Here is a 23,125-nt window from a genome sequence, read left to right as displayed (position 1 = left end):
ACGCCGAACCCGAATACGGACGCCGCGCAAGACACCAAAACTGTAAGTACAAAAAACTATTTTTTCCCACAGGAATGGGGGCAACTTTAGGGGTGCGCGGTATACGCGGGAGCGAGCTATACCGCGATAAATACGGTATATTTCTTTCAAAATTTTCAATCTTTTTTCATTTTTTTAGCAAAAAAAAAAAAAAAACCCCAGAGGTGATTAAATACCACCAAAAGAAAACTCTATTTGTGGGGAAAAAAAAATTAATTGGATACAGTGTAGCACGACCGCACAATTGTCATTCAAAGTGACAGCGCTGAAAGCTGAAAATTGGCCTGGGCAGGAAGGGGGGGTTTAAGTGCCCGGTAGGCAAGTGGTTAAAACCTTTTTTTTTAATTACACAACTTTATTTATTTTTGTCACCAGGGCTGTACAGCGTCATCATATAACTGCCATTACACTGATCACCACATTTATTATTCCTTTATTTAGAACGGGAGTTACAAAGACAGGGGTAGATTCACGTTGGGCCGCGCAATGATACGGTGGCGCAGCGTATCGTCTTTACGCCTCGCCGCCGTAACTTACAGGAGCAAGTGCAGTATTCACAAAGCACTTGCTCCGTAAGTTGCGGCGGCGTAGCGTAAAAAGGGGCCGACGTAAGCGCGTGTAATTCAAATGATCCGGTAGGGGGCGTGGATCATTTAAATTAGGCGCGTTCCCGCGCCGAACGTACTGCACATGCGCCGTCCCTAAAATTTCCCGACGTGCATTGCGATAAATGACGTCGCAAGGACGTCATTGGTTTCAACGTGAACGTAAATGGCGTCCATCGCCATTCACGGACAACTTACGCAAAATTTTCAAATTGCGACGCGGTAACGACGTCCATACTTAACATTGGCTGCGCCTCCTAATAGCAGGAGCAGCCTTATGCCGAAAAAGCCTTAACGCAAACGACATAAAAAATGTTTGTGAATCGGCGTATCTGGGAAATTAGCATATTCTACGCCGACAACAACGGAAGCGCCCCTAGCGGCCAAAGTTATATTGCACACAATTCTACGCCGCCGCAATCAAGTTACGTCGGTGGAGGAAGCCTATTTTTTCAGCGTAACTGCCTTTGTGAATCGGCGTAGCGCTACGCTTGCGCGGAATTCAAATTACGGCGGCGTATCTGGAGATACGCCGCCGCAAAAGGTACCTGAATCTACCCCAAGGTTGAGAAAGGCCGCTCTATGGAAAGAAGCGGCCTCTAGAGGGCAGCATTTCCTGCTCTGGGATCACATAACATGCATCCTGTTCATTCTGTTGTGCCCACCAGTGCCACCTGCCAATGCCACCTATCAGTACCCACAGTGCTACCTACCTTTGCACAACAGTGCCACCTATCAACGCTCACCAGTTCTGCCAATAAATGCCCATCAGTACCACCGATCAGTGCTGCCTATCAGTGTCACCTACCAGTGCCACCCATCAGTGATCAGTGCCCATCAGCACCACCTATCAGTGCCCTTCATTGCCACCCATCAGTGATCAGTGCCACCTATCAGTGCCCTTCAGTGCCACCAATCAGTGCCACCAATCTAAAAGATCTTTTTTAAATCTAGGCCCAGATCCACGTACCTCGGCGCATCTGTAAGTCCGGCGTAGCGTAGCTCAGAGACACTACGCTGCCGTAACTTACAGCGTATTTTCCACATTCACAAAGAATTTGCGCCGTAAGTTACGGCGGCGTAGTGTAACTGTGTCGGCGTAAGGGCGCGCAATTCAAATGGATAAGATGGGGGCGTGTTTTATGGTAATTCCTATTGACCCCACGTAATTGACGTTTTTTTTTTTTTAACGGCGCATGCGCCGTCCGTGGGGGTATCCCAGTGCGCATGCTCGAAATTGACCCGCAACAAGCCAATGCTTTCGACGTGAACGTCATTCTACGCAGAGCCCTATCCGCGAACGTTTTACGCAAACGACGTACACGACGGAAAATTCTACGCTGGCCCGACGTCCATACTTAACATTGCGTACGCCTGATAGAGCAGGGGTAACTATACGCCGAAAAAAGCCTTACGGAAAAGACGTAAAAAAATGCGCCGGGCGCACGTACGTTTGAGGATCGGCGTATCTAGCTTATTTGCATACTCGACGCTGAAATCAACGGAAGCGCCACCTAGCGGCCAGCGTAAATATGCACCTTAGATCCGACGGCGTACTAAGACGTACGCCAGTCGGATCTAGCCCAGCTTCAGGCGTATCTTGTTTTGTGGATACAAAACAAAGATACGCCGGAGCAACCTAGAAGTTACGCGGCGTATCAAGAGATACGCCAGCTTAACTGCTTTGTGGATCTGGCCCCCTGTCTGTAATCTGGAAGATAATTCACCAATTAAGGCTAAAATGCCACCAATCAGTGCCCTTCAGTGCCACCAATCAGTGCCCTTCAGTGCCACCAATCTAAAGGATCTTTTTTAATCCTAGTGTTTACAGTGCTTGATCAATAAATTCTCCTGAGGAAGCTACTACTCGTGGCGAAACATGTAGAGAAGCACATACTGTATAGAGAAAGTAGTAAAAAAACATGACATTTTAGCCTTAATTGGTGAATTATCTTCCAGATTACAGACTGGGGGCCAGATCCACGAAGGAGTTATGCTGGCGTATCTATTGATACGCCGCGTAACTTCTAGGTTGCTCCGGCGTATCTTTGTTTTGTATCTACAAAACAAGATACGCCTGAAGCTGGGCTAGATCCGACTGGCGCACGTCTTAGTACGCCGTCGGATCCAAGGTGCATATTTACGCTGGCCGCTAGGTGGCGCTTCCGTCGATTTCCGCGTCGAGTATGCAAATTAGCTAGATACGCGAATCCACAAACGTACGTCCGCCCGGCGCATTTTTTTTTACGTCGTTTCCGTAAGCCTTTTTTTGGCGTAACGTTACCCCTGCTACAGGAGGCGTAGCCAATGTTAAGTATGGACGTCAGGCCAGCGTCGAATTTTCCGTCGTTTTGCGTAAAACGTTCGCGAATAGGGCTTTGCGTAGAATGACGTTCACGTCGAAAGGCATTGGCTTGTTGCGGGTTAATTTGGAGCATGCGCACTGGGATACCCCCACGAACGGCGCATGCGTCGTTCAGAAAAAACGTCATTTACGTCGGGCCAAGACGTATTGACATAAAACACGCCCCCCATCTCACCCATTTGAATTGCGCGCCCTTACGCCGACACAGTTACACTACGCCGCCGTAACTTACGGCGCAAATTCTTTGTGGATACGGGAAATACGCTGTAAGTTACGGCGGAATTATCTTCCAGATTACAGACAAGGGGCCAGATCCACAAAGAAGTTACGCTGGCGTATCTATTGATACGCCGCGTAACTTCTAGGTTGCTCCGGCGTATCTTTGTTTCGTATCCACAAAACAAGATACGCCTGAAGCTGGGCTAGATCCGACTGGCGCACGTCTTAGTACGCCGTCGGATCTAAGGTGCATATTTACGCTGGCCGCTAGGTGGCGCTTCCGTCGATTTCCGCGTCGAGTATGCAAATTAGCTAGATACGCGAATCCACAAACCTACGTCCGCCCGGCGCATTTTTTTTACATCGTTTCCGTAAGGCTTTTTCCGGCGTAACGTTACCCCTGCTATAGGAGGCGTAGCCAATGTTAAGTATGGACGTCGGACCAGCGTTGAATTTTCCCGTAGTTTATGTCGTTTGCGTAAAATGTTCGCGAATAGGGCTTTGTGTAGAATGACGTTCACGTCGAAAGGCATTGGCTTGTTGCGGGTTCATTTGGAGCATGCGCACTGGGATACCCCCACGGACGGCGCATGCGCCGTTCAGAAAAAACGTCATTTACGACGGGTCAAGACGTATTAACATAAAACACGCCCCCCCATCTCATCCATTTGAATTGCGCGTCCTTACGCCGACACAGTTACACTACGCCGCCGTAACTTACGGTGCAAATTCTTTGTGGATACGGGAAATACGCTGTAAGTTACGGCGGAATTATCTTCCAGATTACAGACAAGGGGCCAGATCCACAAAGCAGTTACGCTGGCGTATCTATTGATATGCCGCGTAACTTCTAGGTTGCTCCGGCGTATCTTTGTTTCGTATTCACAAAACAAGATACGCCTGAAGCTGGGCTAGATCCGACTGGCGTAACGTCTTAGTACGCCGTCGGATCTAAGGTGCATATTTACGCTGACCGCTAGGTGGCGCTTCCGTTGATTTCCACGTCGAGTATGCAAATTAGCTAGATACGCGAATCCACAAACGTACGGCGCTTTTTTTTACGTAGTTTCCGTAAGGCTTTTTCCGGCGTAACGTTACCCTTGCTCTATGAGGCGTACGCAATGTTAAGTATGGACGTCGGGCCAGCGTCAAATTTTCCATCGTTTGCGTAAAACGTTCGCTTTGCGTAGAATGACGTTCACGTCGAAAGCATTGGCTTGTTGCGGGTCAATTTGGAGCATGCGCACTGGGATACCCCCCACGGACGGCGCATGCGCCGTTCAGAAAAAACGTCATTTACGACGGGTCAAGACGTATTAACATAAAACACGCCCCCCCCATCTCATCCATTTGAATTGCGCGCCTTTACGCCGACACAGTTACATTACGCCGCCGTAACTTACGGCGCAAGTTCTTTGTGGATACGGGAAATACGCTGTAAGTTACGGCGGCGTAGTGTCTCTGAGATACGCTACGCCGGACGGAAAGAAGCGCCGCGCTACGTGGATCTGGCCCATGGAGCGGTTGCCCGGAGATATCTGACCAGATATGATGGATGTGACATGAAGCGGCACAAGGAAAATCTCATTACCGCCCCCCCCCCCCCCCCAGAAAAAAAGCGAGATCTACAATAATGGAATTAGAATGATCATGTTATTGCCGGGGAAGTTTCTTTATACACGGCGGCGGTGACATTCAAACCTGTATTATCCCTTTACAGGATTGCCGATGGTCCCTGCGGAGCCGGCGGGGGGCTACAGATGCTAAATCCCCGGGATCAGAGATTAAGTCTGTCCTAATCCATTGTAGTATTTATTCCTCCAGCAGACAGACGCATTAAAAAGGAGAAAAAACGTTCCACGTGTTAACGCCGGCGAGCGGAGGGGCCTAATTAAAATGCTGTGTGAATCTGTGGAAGTGCATTGGTGTGGAGGGAAGGGAGCGGCGGCGGGGGGTTGCCATGGTAACAGGCCGTCACTGCAGTCCGCTCTTCTCCGGAATCCTTATTAATATCGCCACTTCTTCCGCAGGCCGCGCTGCAATAATAGGCACGCTCACTGCAGCAAGAAGAAGCCCACGCCCCGCTCACCGGCAATGCCGTAATGCCGCGTACACACGACCGTTTTTTTTTTCAGGTTCTGATGCCGCGTACACACGATCATTTTTCGGCATTAAAAAAAACATAGGGCCGGATTCAGGTAGGATTGCGCTTTTTTTTTTGCGGAGGCGCAGGGCAACGATTTTGCCCAGCGCTCCCCGCAAATTTGCTCCGCTGCCCTCGATTCACGGAGCAGTAGCTCCGTAAATTGCGAGGGCGCGCCGGCAAAATTGCCCGGCGCTAGAGCACGCAATTTAAATGATCCCGTAGGGGGCGGGAATCATTTAAATTAGGTGCACATGCTCCGTCGGGAAACTTTCCCGACGTGCATTGCGGCAAATGACGTCGCAAGGACGTCATTTGCTTCAAAGTGAACGTGAATGGCGTCCAGCGCCATTCACGAATCACTTAAGCAAACGACGTAAAATTCTAATTTGGCGACGCGGGAACGACGGGTATCCGTGACATGGGCTGCCCCTGCTAATAGCAGGGGCAGCCTTGAGCGAAAACCGACGTACGGAAACTCCGTAACTTGCGTACGCAGGGCTCGCGCAACATTGTGAATCAGCGTTTTTTTTCAGGTTCTGATGCCGCGTACACACGATCATTTTTCGGCATGAAAAAAACATAGGACCGGATTCAGGTAGGATTGCGCTTTTTTTGCAGAGGCGCAGGGCAACGATTTTGCCCTGCGCCCCCGCAAATTTGCTCCGCTGCCCTCGATTCACGGAGCAATAGCTCCGTAAATTGCGAGGGCGCGCCGGCAAAATTGCCCGGCGCTAGAGCACGCAATTTAAATGATCCCGTAGGGGGCGGGAATCATTTAAATTAGGCGCGTTCCCGAGCCGATGGTAGCGCACATGCTTCGTCGAGAAACTTTCCCGACGTGCATTGCGGCAAATGACGTCGCAAGGACGTCATTTGCTTCAAAGTGAACGTGAATGGCGTCCAGCGCCATTCACGAATCACTTACGCAAACGACGTAAAATTCTAATTTGGCGATGCGGGAACGACGGGTATCCGTAGCAGGGGCAGCCTTGCGTGAAAACCGACGTACGGAAACTATGTAACTTGCGTACGCAGGGCTCACGCAACATTGTGAATCGGTGTTAGTATGCAATTTGCATACTATACGCTGAGCACAACGGGAGCGCCCCCTAGCGGTCATCGCAAGAATGCAGCCTAAGATATGCGGGCATAAGAGCCTTATGCCACGCAGATTTTAGGCTGCAGTCGGCGTTACGATGTTCCTGAATCAGGAGCACTCGTAACGCCGGGGCAAGTAAGCAATTGCGCTGTGTAACCTATGGTTACACATGCGCAATTGCTTCTTGAATCTGGCCCATAGTTTTTAAAAAATGTTCGTGCGTGGGCTTCACATCATTTTTCAGGTTCTGAAAAACGACAAAAAAAAAAAAAATTCGAGCATGCTGAATTTTTTAACGTCGTTTTAAACGATGACGTTTTTCGGGTTGTAAAAAATGATCGCGTGTACGCGGCATAAGAAATGACGTTCTTTTTTAACGTCATTAAAAATGACTGTGTGTGGGCTTCAGAGCATTTTTCGGGTTCTAAAAAAGGGCAAAATTTTTTCCAACACGCTCTATTTTTTCACAATGTTTTTAACGTTGAAGTTTTTCGGGTTGTAAAAAATGGTCGTGTGTGGGCTAAAACGACGTGAAAAACCGGCGCATGCTCAGAAGCAAGTTATGAGATGGGAGCGCTCGTTCTGGTAAAACTACCGTTTGTAATGGAGTAAGCAAAATTCATCACGCTGTAACAGACTGGAGTGTGGAGGGGGGGGGGGTAGTATGGGGGGGGGGTATAGAGGAAAAGGGGGGAAAGGCAGAAGGACAGACGGAGGAGTGTGGAGGGGGGGGGTAGTATGGGGGGGGGGTATAGAGGAAGAGGGGGGGAAGGCAGAAGGACAGACGGAGGGGGTGGTGGTGGTAGTATGGGGGGGGGTATAGAGGAAGAGGTATGGATGGGGGTGGTAGTATGGGGGGGGGTATGGAGGGGGGGGTGGTGGTAGTATGGGGGGGGGTATAGAGGAAGAGGTATGGATGGGGGTGGTAGTATGGGGGGGTATAGAGGAAGAGGGGGGGAGGTGGAAGGACAGACGGAGGAGTGTGGAGGGGGGGTGTAGTATGGGGGGGGGGTATAGAGGAAGAGGGGGGAAGGGCAGAAGGACAGACGGAGGAGTGTGGAGGGGGGGTGTAGTATGGGGGGGGGTATAGAGGAAAAGGGGGGAAAGGCAGAAGGACAGACGGAGGAGTGTGGAGGGGGGGGGGGGTATAGAGGAAGAGGGGGGGAAGGCAGAAGGACAGACGGAGGGGGTGGTGGTGGTAGTATGGGGGGGGGGGTATAGAGGAAGAGGTATGGATGGGGGTGGTAGTATGGGGGGGGTATGGAGGGGGGGGTGGTGGTAGTATGGGGGGGGGGGTATAGAGGAAGAGGTATGGATGGGGGTGGTAGTATGGGGGGGTATAGAGGAAGAGGGGGGGAGGTGGAAGGACAGACGGAGGAGTGTGGAGGGGGGGTGTAGTATGGGGGGGGGGATAGAGGTAGAGGGGGGAAGGGCAGAAGGACAGACGGAGGAGTGTGGAGGGGGTATAGAGGAAGAGGGGGGGGGGGAAGGCAGACGGAGGAGTGTGGAGGGGGGTAGTATGGGGGGGTATAGAGGAAGAGGGTGGGAAGGCAGAAGGACAGACGGAGGAGTGTGGAGGGGGGGTGGTAGTATGGGGGGTGTATAGAGGAAGAGGGGGGAAGGGCAGAAGGACAGATGGAGGAGTGTGGAGGGGGGTAGTATGGCGGGGTATAGAGGAAGAGGGGGGGAGGTGGAAGGACAGACGGAGGAGTGTGGAGGGGGGGGTGTAGTATGGGGGGGGGTATAGAGGAAGAGGGGGGGAAGGCAGAAGGACAGACGGAGGAGTGTGGAGGGGGGGGTGGTAGTATGGGGGGGTGTATAGAGGAAGAGGGGGGAAGGGCAGAAGGACAGACGGAGGAGTGTGGAGGGGGGGTAGTATGGGGGGGGTATAGAGGAAGAGGGGGGAGGTGGAAGGACAGACGGAGGAGTGTGGAGGGGGGGTAGTATGGGGGGGGGTATAGAGGAAGAGGGGGGGGGAGGCAGAAGGACAGACGGAGAAGTGTGGAGGGGGGGGTGGTAGTATGGGGGGTATAGAGGAAGAGGGGGGGAGGTGGAAGGACAGAGAGTGTGGAGGGGGGGGTGGTAGTATGGGGGATGGTATAGAGGAAGAGGGGGGAAGGGCAGAAGGACAGAGGGAGGAGTGTGGAGGGGGGGTGGTAGTATGGGGGGGTATAGAGGAAGAGGGGGGACAGACGGAGGAGTGTGGAGGGGGGTTGATAGTATGGGGGGGTATAGAGGAAGAGTTATGGATGGGGGTGGTAATATGGGGGGGGGTATAGAGGAAGAGTTATGGATGGGGGTGGTAGTATGGGGGGGGGGGTATAGAGGAAGAGTTATGGATGGGGGTGGTAGTATGGGGGGGGTATAGAGGAAGAGTTTTGGATGGGGGTGGTAGTATGGGGGGGGGTATAGAGGAAGAGTTATGGATGGGGGTGGTAGTATGGGGGGGGTATAGAGGAAGAGTTATGGATGGGGTGGTAGTATGGGGGGGGGGGGTATAGAGGAAGAGTTATGGATGGGGTGGTAGTATGGGGGGGGGTATAGAGGAAGAGTTATGGATGGGGTGGTATAGAGGAAGAGAGGGGGGCAGAAGGACAGACGGAGGTATGTGGAGGGGGGGGGGTAGTATGGGGGGGTATAGAGGAAGAGGGGGGAGGCAGAAGGACAGACGGAGGAGTGTGGAGGGGGGGGGGGTAGTATGGGGGGGTATAGAGGAAGAGTTATAGATGGGGGTGGTAGTATGGGGGGGGGTATAGAGGAAGAGGGGGGGGCAGAAGGACAGAGGGAGGAGTGTGGAGGGGGGGGGGTAGTATGGGGGGGTATAGAGGAAGAGTTATGGATGGGGGTGGTAGTATGGGGGGGGGTATAGAGGAAGAGGGGAGGCAGAAGGACAGACGGAGGAGTGTGGAGGGGGGGGGTAGTATGGGGGGGTATAGAGGAAGAGGAGGGGAGGCAGAAGGACAGACGGAGGAGTGTGGGGGGGGGGGGGGGAGTATAGAGGAAGAGGGGGGAGGCAGAAGGACAGACGGGGTTTTGGGGGGGGGTAGTATGGGGGGGTATAGAGGAAGAGGGGGGAAAGGCAGATGGGGGAGTGTGAAGGTTACGCACCTTTTTCGCCCCCAGCAAGGCGGCTTTTTGGAGTTTCCTGTAGCAGTATTTGGCGTAGGTGCTGATTGCCACCCCTGAAATTAGAAGACAGAAGACACAGTGAGCCGGTGTGACTACAGTGACGGTCCCTTTATTACCCCCCCCCAAACTGCCAATCACCCGATAGTACTAGAAGAGGAGACAGCAGGGATGGTGTTAGTGGTGGGCGCGTGCCAGGATTACTGGAAACCAGAGCTAATGAACCCGACAGGACCAGCTCATCCAATAAGTGAAGTGCCCATCCGTCCCCGGTCCCCGTCCCCATCCCCGTCCCTGTCCCTGTCCCCATCCCCGATGTGACAGGACAGAGGAGGAGGAGACACGGGTTCTATAATCATTGATATCTATTGATCCCAATCATATCACCAACACAGCCAGTCCTTATTGTACTGCCAACCGATGGGCCATAGGTGTGCCCTCTACTTCATCATATACCCCTCACTGTGCCAGTTTATTACATAGACCTGAGATCACAGGTGTGCCCTCATCATTTACCCCTCACTGTGCCATCTTATTACACAGACCTGAGATCATAGGTGTGCTCTCATCATATACCCCTCACTGTGCCAGTTTCTTACATAGACCTGAGATCACAGGTGTGCCCTCATCATATATCCCTCACTGTGCCAGTTTATTACATAGACCTGAGATCACAGGTGTGCCCTTATCATATACCCCTCACTGTGCCACCTTCTTACATAGACCTGAGATCACAGGTGTGCCCTCATCATATATCCCTCACTGTGCCAGTTTCTTACATAGACCTGAGATCACAGGTGTGCCCTTATCATATACCCCTCACTGTGCCACCTTCTTACATAGACCTGAGATCACAGGTGTGCCCTCATCATATATCCCTCACTGTGCCAGTTTCTTACATAGACCTGAGATCACAGGTGTGCCCTCATCATATACCCCTCACTGTGCCACCTTCTTACATAGACCTGAGATCACAGGTGTGCCCTCATCATATACCCCTCACTGTGCCACCTTCTTATATAGACCTGAGATCACAGGTGTGCCCTCATCATATACCCCTCACTGTACCACCTTCTTACATAGACCTGAGATCACAGGTGTGCCCTCATCATATACCCCTCACTGTGCCACCTTCTTACATAGACCTGAGATCACAGGTGTGCCCTCATCATATACCCCTCACTGTGCCAGTTTATTACATAGACCTGAGATCACAGGTGTGCCCTCATCATATACCCCTCACTGTGCCATCTTATTACACAGACCTGAGATGACAGGTGTGCCCTCATCATATACCCCTCACTGTGCCAGTTCATTACACAGACCTGAGATCACAGGTGTGCCCTCATCATATACCCCTCACTGTGCCATCTTATTACACAGACCTGAGATCACAGGTGTGCCCTCATCATATACCCCTCACTGTGCCAGTTTATTACACAGACCTGAGATCACAGGTGTGCCCTCATCATATACCCCTCACTGTGCCAGTTTATTACACAGACCTGAGATCACAGGTGTGCCCTTATCATATACCCCTCACTGTGCCACCTTCTTACATAGACCTGAGATCACAGGTGTGCCCTCATCATATACCCCTCACTGTGCCACCTTCTTACATAGACCTGAGATCACAGGTGTGCCCTCATCATATACCCCTCACTGTGCCAATTTCTTACATAGACCTGAGATCACAGGTGTGCGCAGCCTCTTGCATTAGGGTGCGGCACCCCGAACCTCCAACACACATGCGTTTGACATATTTACCGGCCTCTTCCCCGCTCTCCATCCTGAAAAAATGAGGGGAAGGGGGGCACAAGGGAGCACATGGGGGACCCGGGCAACAGGGGGGGACCCGGGCAACAGAAGGAAACAGAAGGAAATGAAAGTGAAAGGAGGGGTGCCATATATTAGTACCGATCTCCTATATTTTCCTCCTGTGGCAGATGAATGTTGACAAAAGGGAGAGGAGGAGAAGCCAACTTTCAGCTGCTAGGGAAGGGAGTCACCGCAACCTACGCGTTTCACACTGGATCAGTGCTTAATCATGGTCATGATTAAGCACTGATCCAGTGTGAAACGCGTAGGCTGTTTTCCCTATTTTTGCTGCCTTTTGTAGTGCATTTTACCATTGATTTTACAATAAAGACAACTCAAGAGATTTTTTTGGGAGTGCGGCTGTCCATTCATCCGAAGTTTCCAACTTTCAGCTGCGGCAGGAGGAAAATACAGATCAGTTCCTCTAAATTCCACCGCCCCCCCCCGCCACCTCTCCTGTCCAGGTTCTGAGGATCGGCAAGGAAGGATTGTGGTTTACCTGTCACCAGACCACCATTGACAGGTCGCCAACTCCAGGATTAGGGTGTGCCCAGGCACGACCCTTGCGCACACGCCTATGCCCGAGATATGGTTTATATACTGAAAACCCAACAATACAAGGTGATTCCAGAGGGCCAGACTCTGTGGTCATGGGATATAATGGTTTTATACAGTTCTATAGCTCTGACATATACCGCAGCGCTGTACAGAGAACACGGAGCCAATCACATCAGTCTCTGTACCAGAAGAGCTTACACTCTACTGTCCCCTCCCCCACAGTCACACTCTATTATTATACATGTATATAGCTCTGACACATACCGCAGTGCTGTACAGAGAACAGGGAGCCAGTCACATCAGTCTCTGTACCAGAGGAGCTTACACTCTAATGTCCCCTCCCCCAGTCACATCAGTATCTGTACCAGAGGAGCTTACACTCTAATGTCCCCTCCCCCAGTCACATCAGTATCTGTACCAGAGGAGCTTACACTCTAATGTCCCCTCCCCCAGTCACATCAGTATCTGTACCAGAGGAGCTTACACTCTAATGTCCCCCACACCACCCCAGTAAATGTGGTCACTTTGATGGTAATCGGGCACTGGGTACATTTTGGCCCAGATTCACAAAGCACTTACGCCGACGTAAGTGCCAATATGCGCCGGCGTATGTGTGCGGCAGACCCACGAACCAACATGCGCCTAAAAACAGGCTACACCCCGCCGGCGTAGGGTGGGCGCACATATGGGCTGGACGCATGGGGCTGCTCCCATTGATTAGCCATTAAAACATGCAAATGAGGGAGATACGGCGATTCATGAACGTGCGTGTGCCCGGCGCATGTTACGCGAGATGCGCGTAAATTGTACGTCCGGCGTAAACTTATTCCCCATAAATGAGGTGCAACCCGGCAACAGACATGCTCAGGTCTGCACCAGGGAACACAAGCCGGCGTATTGTGCGTTGGACGTGTGTCTGGCTGGGCGTACGTTATGTTCACGGCGTACGCGGTGATCCGACGTAGCTTAGGCAGCTGTGCCGGCGTGGTTGTGAGCAGGCGCAGGGGAGTGTGCTGTGCATGCGTCCACGTCACAGCGCAGTTCGTGATACGTACCTGTCTGGTGCTCGGCCCATCATTTGCATGGGGTCACGACCACTTCCACCTACGCCGGCGTGCGCCTTCGAAACCTACGCCACGCTGGCGCAGCGTTGGGAGCACTGGCTTGCTGAATGCAATGCTTGCCTCTCCGCGCTGCGTTGGCGTACGGTGTGTGCTCTATGGCGGCGTAATGTGCGCCTGGCTCTCTATGAATCTGGGCATTTGGATTTGGGGGTTCCCTCTTGTATAGAGTAGATCAGGGATCTTCAAACTACGACCCTCCAGCTGTTGTGGAACTACAAATGCCATGAGGCTTTGTAAAACTCTTGACATTCACAGACATGACTGAGCATGATGGGAATTGTAGTTTCTGAACAACTGGAGGGCCGTAGTTTTTAGGACCCCTGTAGTAGAGGGATGTGAAGACGGAGCCCGCGTTGCTCTTATTGTAGCCCGCCGCCGGCACGCCGCTCTGGAGGTCACGGAGATTCCTGATTATTTCACAGCTCAGTAAGCGGCTCATCTAGAAGATGAATGGCTGTTATCACGGCTCTGCCACCGGCGCCCGCCTAGTTTACACTCCGCTCAGGTACTTGCCGACATTATAGTACATCAGCCTCAAGGAGAGCCCCCCCCCCCCCCCCCAATGAAGGAGACGCAGACCTCCAACCTGCTACCGATTCTCCACCGGTAACCATTGGCTGTGACCATCCCCAAATGCCAACAGAATCACGTTTGCAGGAAACTTTCCTGTTGTAATGCCGACCAATTCGATTCTTTCATTTATTTTAAAAATCGTTTTTCTTTGTAGCGCCCCCGCTCTTGTCGAACAGGCGCCGCTTTAAATTTAGTGGGGGGGGGGTCTGAGCTGTAATTTGGCTCAGATAAGAGTGATTAACCACTTGAAACGGAGCTCCGCCCTAAAGTGGAACTCCCGCTAATCGGAACCCCCCCCCCCCCTCCGGTGTCACATTTGACACCTTTCAGGGGGGAAGGGGGGTGCAGATAGGCCAAAGACCAGAGCACTTTTTGCAATTCGGCACTGCGTCGCTTTAACTGACAATTGCGCGGTCGTGCGACGTGGCTCCCAAACAAAATTGACGTCCTTTTTTCCCACAAATAGAGCTTTATTTGGTGGTATTTGATCATCTCTGCGGGTTTTTTTGCACTATAAACAAAAATAGAGCGACAATTTTGAAAAAAAATAATAATATTTTTTACTTTTTGCTATAATAAATATCCCCAAAAATATATATATAAAAACACATTTTTTTTCCTCAGTTTAGGCACTGTGCAGCATTACAGGCCTCCTCAGACCACCATCCAGAGCACTGTGCAGCATTACAGGCCTCCTCAGACCACCATCCAGAGCACTGTGCAGCATTACAGGCCTCCTCAGAACACCATCCAGAGCACTGTGCAGCATTACAGGCCTCCTCAGACCACCATCCAGAGCACTGTGCAGCATTACAGGCCTCCTGAGACCACCATCCAGAGCACCGTGCAGCATTACAGGCCTCCTCAGACCACCATCCAGAGCACTGTGCAGCATTACTGGCCTCCTCAGACCAACGTCCAGAGTATTGTGCAGCAATACTGCCCTCCACAGACCACCACCAAAGCACTATGCAGCATTACTGGCCTCTTCAGACCACCATCCAGAGCACTTTTCAGCATTACTGGCCTCCTCAGACCCTCTCCCAGAGCACTGTGCAGCATTACTGCAGAGCTCTGTGCAGCCTTACAGGCCTCCTCAGACCACCATCCAGAGCACTATGCAGCATTACAGGCCTCCTCAGATCACTATCCAGATCACTGTGCAGTATTACTGGCCTCCTCAGACCAACGTCCAGAGCACTGTGCAGCATTACTGGCCCTCTCAGACCACCATCCAGAGCACTGTGCAGCATTACAGGCCTCCCCAGACCACCATCCAGAGCACTGTGCAGCATTACTGGCCCTCTCAGACCACCATCCAGAGCACTGTGCAGCATTACTGGCCTCCTCAGACCACCGTCCAGAGCACTGCAGCATTACTGGCCTCCTCAGACCAACGTCCAGAGTATTGTGCAGCAATACTGCCCTCCACAGACCACCACTAAAGCACTATGCAGCATTACTGGCCTCCTCAGACCACCGTCCAGAGCACTGTGCAGCATTACTGGCCTCCTCAGACCACCGTCCAGAGCACTGTGCAGCATTACTGGCCTTCTCAGACCATACCTCCCAAGCCGCCCGGATTCTGCGGGAACTTCACGCACAGACTGCATCCTCCCACAGTCCTGCGAAGTGGTTAACTTTCCCGCACAGGAAGCAGAAGAAAACGTTCTAAGGGGAGACATGCGAGGAGAACTGACAGGCTGTGCAGTGGTGGGTGGCAAGAACTACACATCCATCCATGGCAACCCCCCCCTCACCCGCGATTGTACGCCCCCCCCCCCCCACCAACATCGATTGGCCGCCCCCCCCCCTCAACAACTTTGATTGGCCACCCCCCACCGCCACCGCTCAACATCGATTGGCCGACCCCCCCCCCCCACTCAACAAAAATGTCCCGCAGTGGATCTTTAAAATGTTGGGAGGTATGTCAGACCCCCGTCCAGAGCACTGAGCAGCATTACTGCAGAGCACTGTGCAGCCTTACAGGCCTCCTCAGACCAACGTCCAGAGCACTGTGCAGCATTACTGGCCCTTTCAGACCACCATCCAGAGCACTGTGCAGCCTTACTGGCCTCCTCAGACCACCACCCAGAGCACTGTGCAGCATTACTGGCCTCCTTAGACCACCACCCAGAGCACTGTGCAGCAATACTGCCCTCCACAGACCACCACCAAAGCACTATGCAGCAATACAGGCCTCCTCAGACCACCATGCAGAACACTGTGCAGCATTACTGGCCTCCACAGAACACTGTCCAGAGCACTGTGCAGCATTACTGGCCTCCACAGAACACTGTCCAGAGCACTGTGCAGCATTGCAGGCCTCCCCTCAGACCGCCCAGAGCAGTTAACTCTGGATCTGTGAGTTTGTTCAAACCTTAATACCATAAATAATAACACGATATTAGATTTTTTTCTACTGATACGCCGGCCTAACTCTCTCTGAATCCACCTATAAAACTAAAATGCCATTTCAGTCCTAAGACTAATAGCTAGATTCAGTAAGAGTTAGGTCGGCGTATCTACTGATACTCAGAATCTACGCCGTCCTAAGTTTAAGTGTATTCTCAAACAGAGATACACTTAAATCTATCTAAGATACGACGGCTTGCGCCGTTCTATCTTAGGGTGCAATATTTTGGCTGGCCGCTAGGTGGCGCTTCCATTGCGGTCGGCGTAGAATATGTAAATCACTAAATACGCCTATTCACGAACGTACGCCCGGTCGACGCAGTACAGATACACCGTTTACGTAACGCTTTATCAGGCCTAAAGTTATTCCATCTAATAGATGGAATAGTAATATTAAAGTATGGCCGCCGTTCCCGCTTCGAAATTCGAAAATTTTACGTCGTTTTTTTACGTCGTTTGCCGCAATGCACACTGGAAAATGTAGGCGCACAGCGCATGCGCAGTTGCAAAAAAACGTCAATCACGTCGGGTCAAGCCTAATTATAATAAAACACGCCCCTCAGCCGAATTTGAATTAGGCGCACTTGCGCCCGCCGCATTTACGCTACGCCGCCGTAAGTTAGCAGGCAAGTACTTTGTGAATCATGTACTTGCCTCGCTAACTTACGGCGGCGTAGTGTAAACACGATACACTACGCCTCCGCAAGGATAAGCCTGCCTACCTGAATCTAGCTATAAGATAGGACGGCCCAGGCTGTCGTATCTTAGCTAGGTTTAAGTGTATCTCAGTTTGAGAATACACTTAAACTTAGGACGGCGCAGATTCCGAGTTAGGTCGGCGTATCTACTGATACGCCGGCCTAACTCTCTCTGAATCCACCTATAAAACTAAAATGCCATTTCAGTCCTAAGACTAAAACTAAATAGAAATTTGCTGCCAAAATGAACACTGTAAAAGTGGCGCTACCGAATTGTGTCCACGATGGAGAGACGTGTTGAAGGAATCTTGGTAAACACAACAAGCCGAAGCGTTGTAATTGAAGGAGAATCCGTAGAGTGTAAGCTCTGAAGATGAATGTGTTGTGATTATTAGTCTTTAGAAGCGTTCTATTGCGCTCTGTTACATCGCGCTCTGTGATTTGCCGTATGAAGTGCGTCTCCGGGAACTCCGGGAGGGCCGTGTGATTACCCTCCCTCTGCCGGAGAAGTATCGGGAGGGCTTAGACTCTGGTAATGGATGCGTCCCTTGCACCCGGCTCCCTTGGTGGCAGATTGGGGGGGGGAGGGGGTACTTAGAGGGGTTTTATCTCTGCTACATAACAGGCTGGAAGATTAAACGCCTATTCTGTGAAACAGCAGTGCTACCATGTTGTCTTTTTTTTTTTGGTGATTACCACCAAGACACGAGATTAGCCGTCTGTGACAATAACAAGCCGATTTATCCTCCTCGGGGGGTTTAGACTACGAGGGCGACTCAGGGAACCGTGAAATTCGCTGGACGGAGCGGCGCGGTCCTGAATAAAACAACAGAGGAGAGTCACAATGCCGCCATTGAAAGATTTATTAATGAGCTTGTTGTGGAATGTGTTGCAATGTGTTCCGTTAATATATTACAGCAAGTCCGCGATCTCACGTACTGCAACGTGTGCGACCTCCGAGGGGCCCAGAAACAGAGGGCCCGGCGCACACACTGACCCTTCCATATGGCGGCAGAGCCGACAATTTATAGAGATCTTATTGAAGGATTCTTTTATCTGTTATGCCGCGTACACACGGTCGGAATTTCCGACAAGAAAAGTCAGAGCTTTTGGTCGGAAATTCCGACCGTTTGTAGGCTCCATAGGACTTTTCCTGTCGGAATTTCCGACAGCAAAAATTTGAGAGACGGTTCTTAACCATTTAAGACCCGGACCTTGGCGGTGACTTTCCCTGCTCGGCGGTGGCTTCCCCTGCTCGGCGGTGGATTCCCTTGCTCGGCGGTTGCTTCCCTTGCTCATCGGTGGCCATACGGTGGAAGCGCCGAGCAGGGGAAGCAAGCGCTGAGCAGGGGAAGCAACCGCCGAGCAGGGGAAGCCACCCCTGAGCAAGGGAAGCCACCGCCGAGCAGGGGAAGCAAGCGCCGAGCAGGGGAAGCCACCGCTGAGCAAGGGAAGCCACCGCCAAGTGCATGAGATATCATGGGAAATGTAGTTCCACAATATCTGGGGTGCCAGGGTTCGCCATCACTGACCTAGGGTAATATGGTGGGGCTGTACAGGACCATGGGGTGTGTTGGAACTATGAAGAATGACAGTTTAGAATTCTTATGGAGGAAACACCAGGGGGCAGGGGTCTCCAAACTTTCTAAACAAAGAGCCAGTTTAGACTTTAGGGGGGCCGGCCTGTGGCCATCGGGAGTGGAAAATGTCCTGCCATTAGTGGGAATAAACAATGCCCCAGCTTTGGTGTCATTGGGAGGAATTGTGCCCCATCAGTGGTGTCAATTGAACCTCATTGTTGGTTTCATTGGAAGGAACTGTGCCCCATCAGTGGTGTAATTGGGGCCCCTCCCCCCATCATTGGTGTCATTGGAAGGAACTGTGCCCCATCAGTGGTGTAATTGGGGCCCCTCCCCCATCATTGGTGTCATTGGAAGGAACTGTGCCCCATCAGTGGTGTAATTGCCCCCCCTATCATTGGAAGGAACTGTGCCCCATCAGTGGTGTAATTAGGGCCCCTCCCCCCATCATTGGTGTCATTGGAAGGAACTGTGCCCCATCAGTGGTGTAATTGGGGCCCCTCCCCCATCATTGGTGTCATTGGAAGGAACTGTGCCCCATCAGTGGTGTAATTGGGGCCCATCCCCCCATCACTGGTGTCATTGGAAGGAACTGTGCCCCATCAGTGGTGTAATTGCCCCCCCCCCCTATCATTGGAAGGAACTGTGCCCCATCAGTGGTGTAATTGCCCCCCCCCTATCATTGGAAGGAACTGTGCCCCATCAGTGGTGTAATTGCCCCCCCCCCTATCATTGGAAGGAACTGTGCCCCATCAGTGGTGTAATTGCCCCCCCCTATCATTGGAAGGAACTGTGCCCCATCAGTGGTGTAATTGGGGCCCCTCCCCCCATCATTGGTGTCTTAGGCAGGAACTGTGCCCCATCAGCGGTGTAATTGGGGACCCTCCCCCTATCATTGGTATTATTGGAAGGAACTGTGCCCCATCAGTGGTGTAATTGCCCCCCCCCTATCATTGGAAGGAACTGTGCCCCATCAGTGGTGTAATTGGGGCCCCTCCCCCTATCATTGGTGTCATTGGAAGGAACTGTGCCCCATCAGTGGTGTAATTGGGGACCCTCCCCCTATCATTGGTATTATTGGAAGGAACTGTGCCCCATCAGTGGTGTAATTGCCCCCCCCCCCCCTATCATTGGAAGGAACTGTGCCCCATCAGTGGTGTAATTGGGGCCCCTCCCCCCATCATTGGTATCATTGGAAGGAACTGTACCCCATCGCTTGTGTCAGTAGAAATTGCATCTCATTGTTGGAGTCATTGGAAGGAATTGTGTACCTTTGGTGATGACAGTGGAGGGAATAATGACCCAAGGGGCCTCATCTGGCCCCCCGGGCCGCAGTTTGGACACCACTGACCTAGGGTAATATCACTGGGTTGCACAGGGCCATGGGGTATTTTGAAGCTATAAAAAAAAAAAACTGTTTGGAATTCCCATCAAGGAAACATCTAGGGCAGTGATGGCGAACCTCGGCACCCCAGATGTTTTGGAACTACATTTCCCATGATACTCAACTACACTGCAGAATGCAAGAACATCATGGGAAACGTAGTTCCAAAACATCTGGAGTGCCGAGGTTCCCCATCACTGATCTAGGGTAACATGGAAAAGTTGCACAGGGCCACGGAGTATGTTATCGCTATAAAGAACGACAGTTTAGAATTCCCAGGGAGGAAGCACCTCGGGTAATATGTTGGGGTTGTATTCCAGCCTCGTCTTCCGCGTACACACGATCGGAATTTCCGACAACAAATGTTCGATGTGAGCTTTTTGTCGGAAATTCTGACCGTGTGTGTGGGCTCCATCGGACATTTGCTGTCGGAATTTCCGACAACAAAAATTTGAGAGCTGGTTCTCAAATTTTCCAACAAGAAAAGTTCTTGTCGGAAATTCCGACCTTGTGTAGCCAATTCCGACCCACAAAAGTGCTGCACATGCTCGAATCCAATTCGATGCATGCTCGGAATCATTGGGCTAGATTCAGATAGCCCGGCGTAATTTTCTGCGGGCGTAACGTATCTGAGATACGTAACGCCGCGGTAACTTAGGGCGCAAGTTCCGTATTCATAAAGAACTTGCGCCCTAAGTTACGGCGGGGTATCGTATGTGGTCCGGCGTAAGCCCGCCTAATTCAAATGTGGATCATGTGGGCGTGTTTTATTTAAATTAATTGTGACCCCACGTATTTGACTTTTTTACGAACGGCGCATGCAGAATCCAAGTGCGCATGCTCGAAATTACGCCGCAAATCGTTAATGCTTTAGACATGAACGTAACTTAGTACAGCCCTATTCGCGAACGACTTACGCAAACAACTTAAAATTTTCAAAATTCGACGCGGGAACCACGTCCATACTTAACACAGGATACCCCTCATATAGCAGGGGTAACTTTACGCCGGAAAAAGCCTAACGTAAACGACATAAAAAAATGCGCCGGGCGGACGTATGTTTCTGAATCTACCTAATTATCATATTACTCGCGTAAATCGACGGAAGCGCCACCTAACGGCCAGCGTAAATATGCAACTAAGATTAAGAGACTTACGCCAGTCGGATCTTAGCCTAATTTCGGCGTATCTAGCTTTCTGAATACAGAAAGAAGATACGCCGGCGCAGCTTTGAATTTACGCGGCGTATCAATAGATACGCCAACGTAAATTCTTTCTGAATCTAGCCCATTGTACTTATTTTGTCTTGGCTTGTCGTAGTGTTGTACGTCTCCGCGTTCTCGACCATCGGAATTTCCAACAAACATTTGTGCGAACATCCATCGGAAAGAAAAACACCCCGTTTTCGATCGCGTGTACGCGGCATTAGTGTCTGTTCTCGGTTTTCTACCCACATCTGGTGATTCACGGTTCTGTGATGAGTCTTATTGATTGCGGCTCAATTACCTTGTTTCTTTAACTAGCAAACTGGGGTATCTGTTCCGCCTAATGTAATAAATGTCTACGGGCCGTTCTTCTTCTCGCCGGCCGTTGGAGTAATTAATTAGAATGCACTCCAGGATTGGCGGTCATTTGGACAGAGAGCTGTCTGGATGAAGAGCTAGGTGAAGACGCGGTCTTGCTCCAGAGTTGGATGTTCTATAGAGGCGCCGGGAAGGCTCTCCATAAACAATGCTCTGCTTCTTGTTGTCGGAATTGATTGAAGGTACCGGAGCAGCTCGGCCTTTGTGCACGCCGCCGCAGATTGATAGATTTTGTACGCATTGTGCCAGATAACAGAGAATTTCAGATAACGATATCTGTACTCAGATTCCAATCTTCATCTTCCAGGACAGAATACCGCCCAGATGTCGGATGTGACTTCAGCGGGGGTCAATCGTCTTTTTACAGATTATTAAGTAGACGTGTGATCCGTGTAAAAAGAAGAACTTGTGCCGACACTTTTTAGCTTAGAACAGAGAAAACGGGGAAGGGATATTGTTGAGTGGGGAAAAGAGGACATTTTTGACACGTGTCATGTGTAATGTCAATAGTCTCCTTCCCAGGCGCTTCGTTCCCAATATTCAAGACTTTTCTTCCAAAGTACGAAGTTTATTCTTCAAGATAATCAAGCAAAACGACAATGGCCCAGATTCAAGAAGCAATTGCGCCTGTGTAACCATAGGTTACACAGCGCAATTGCTTACTTGCTCCGGTGTAGCGAATGCTCCTGATTCAGGAACATCGCTACGCCGACTGCAGCCTAAAATCTGCGTGGCATAAGGCTCTTATGCCACGCAGATTTTAGGCTGCATTCTTGCGTTGGCCGCAAGGGGGCGTTCCCATTGTGATCTGTGTATAGTATGCAAATTGCATACCAACAACGATTCACAACGTTGCGCGAGCCCTGCGTACGCAAATTACGTAGTTTGCGTACGTCGGGTTTCGCGCAACGTTACACATCCTAATAGCAGGCGCAGCCAATGCTATAGGATACCCACGTTCCCGCATCGCGAGATTTAAAATCTACGCCGTTTGCGTAAGTGATTCGTGAATGGTGCTGGACGCCATTCACGTTCACTCTGAAGCAAATGACGTCCTTGGGACGTCATTTGCCACAATGCACGTCGGGAAAGTTTCCCGACGGAGCATACGCTCGGCGCGGGAGCGCGCCTAATTTAAATGATTCCCGCCCCCGGCGGGATCATTTACATTGCGCGCGCTTACGCCGGGCAATTTTTGCCGGCGCGCCCTCGCAATTTACGGAGCTACTGCTCCGTGAATCGAGGGCAGCGCAAAATATTTGCGGGGGCGCAGGGCAAAATCGTTGCCCTGTGCCTCCGCAAATAAAGCGCAAATGTACCTGAATCTGGGCCATTGCTTACACATTGGCAGCTGATAACACATGGCAGGACGGTAATTCAGAAAGTTTCAGAAGGAGGAAATTAGGGTTGTCCCGATACCACATTTTTAGGACCGAGTACAAGTACCGATACTTTTTTTCATGTACTCGCCGATACCGATACTTTTTTTTTAAATGTGTCCCCAAATGCAGCCATGTCCCCCCACGAATGCAGCCATGTCCCCCCACAGATGCAGCCATGTCCCCCCACAGATGCAGCCATGTCCCCCCCATATATGCAGCCATGTCCCCCCATATCCAGCCATGTCCCCCCATATCCAGCCATGTCCCCCCCCATATCCAGCCATGTCCCCCCCATATCCAGCCATGTCCCCCCATATGCAGCCATGTCCCCCCATATCCAGCCATGTCCCCCCCATATCCAGCCATGTCCCCCCATATGCAGCCATGTCCCCCAATATGCAGCCATGTCCC

At 51.3% G+C, this 23,125-nt stretch overlaps 1 protein-coding gene across 1 annotated transcript in view; it reads right to left on the bottom strand.

The window, feature by feature from the left end:
- ARHGAP39 (Rho GTPase activating protein 39) overlaps positions 1-23,125 on the bottom strand; it is a 175,782-nt gene that overhangs the window by 23,196 nt on the left and 129,461 nt on the right. The window contains exon 5 of the mRNA XM_040354714.1: positions 9,582-9,655. Coding sequence (XP_040210648.1) covers positions 9,582-9,655 — 74 coding nt within the window. The remainder of the gene's footprint in view (positions 1-9,581; positions 9,656-23,125) is intronic.

The sequence above is a fragment of the Rana temporaria genome, chromosome 5, assembly GCF_905171775.1.
Source record: "Rana temporaria chromosome 5, aRanTem1.1, whole genome shotgun sequence".
In the NCBI taxonomy this organism is placed as follows: domain Eukaryota; kingdom Metazoa; phylum Chordata; class Amphibia; order Anura; family Ranidae; genus Rana; species Rana temporaria.
Note: the sequence above shows the minus strand (reverse complement) of the source record. Positions and strands in the feature narration are given on the sequence as shown.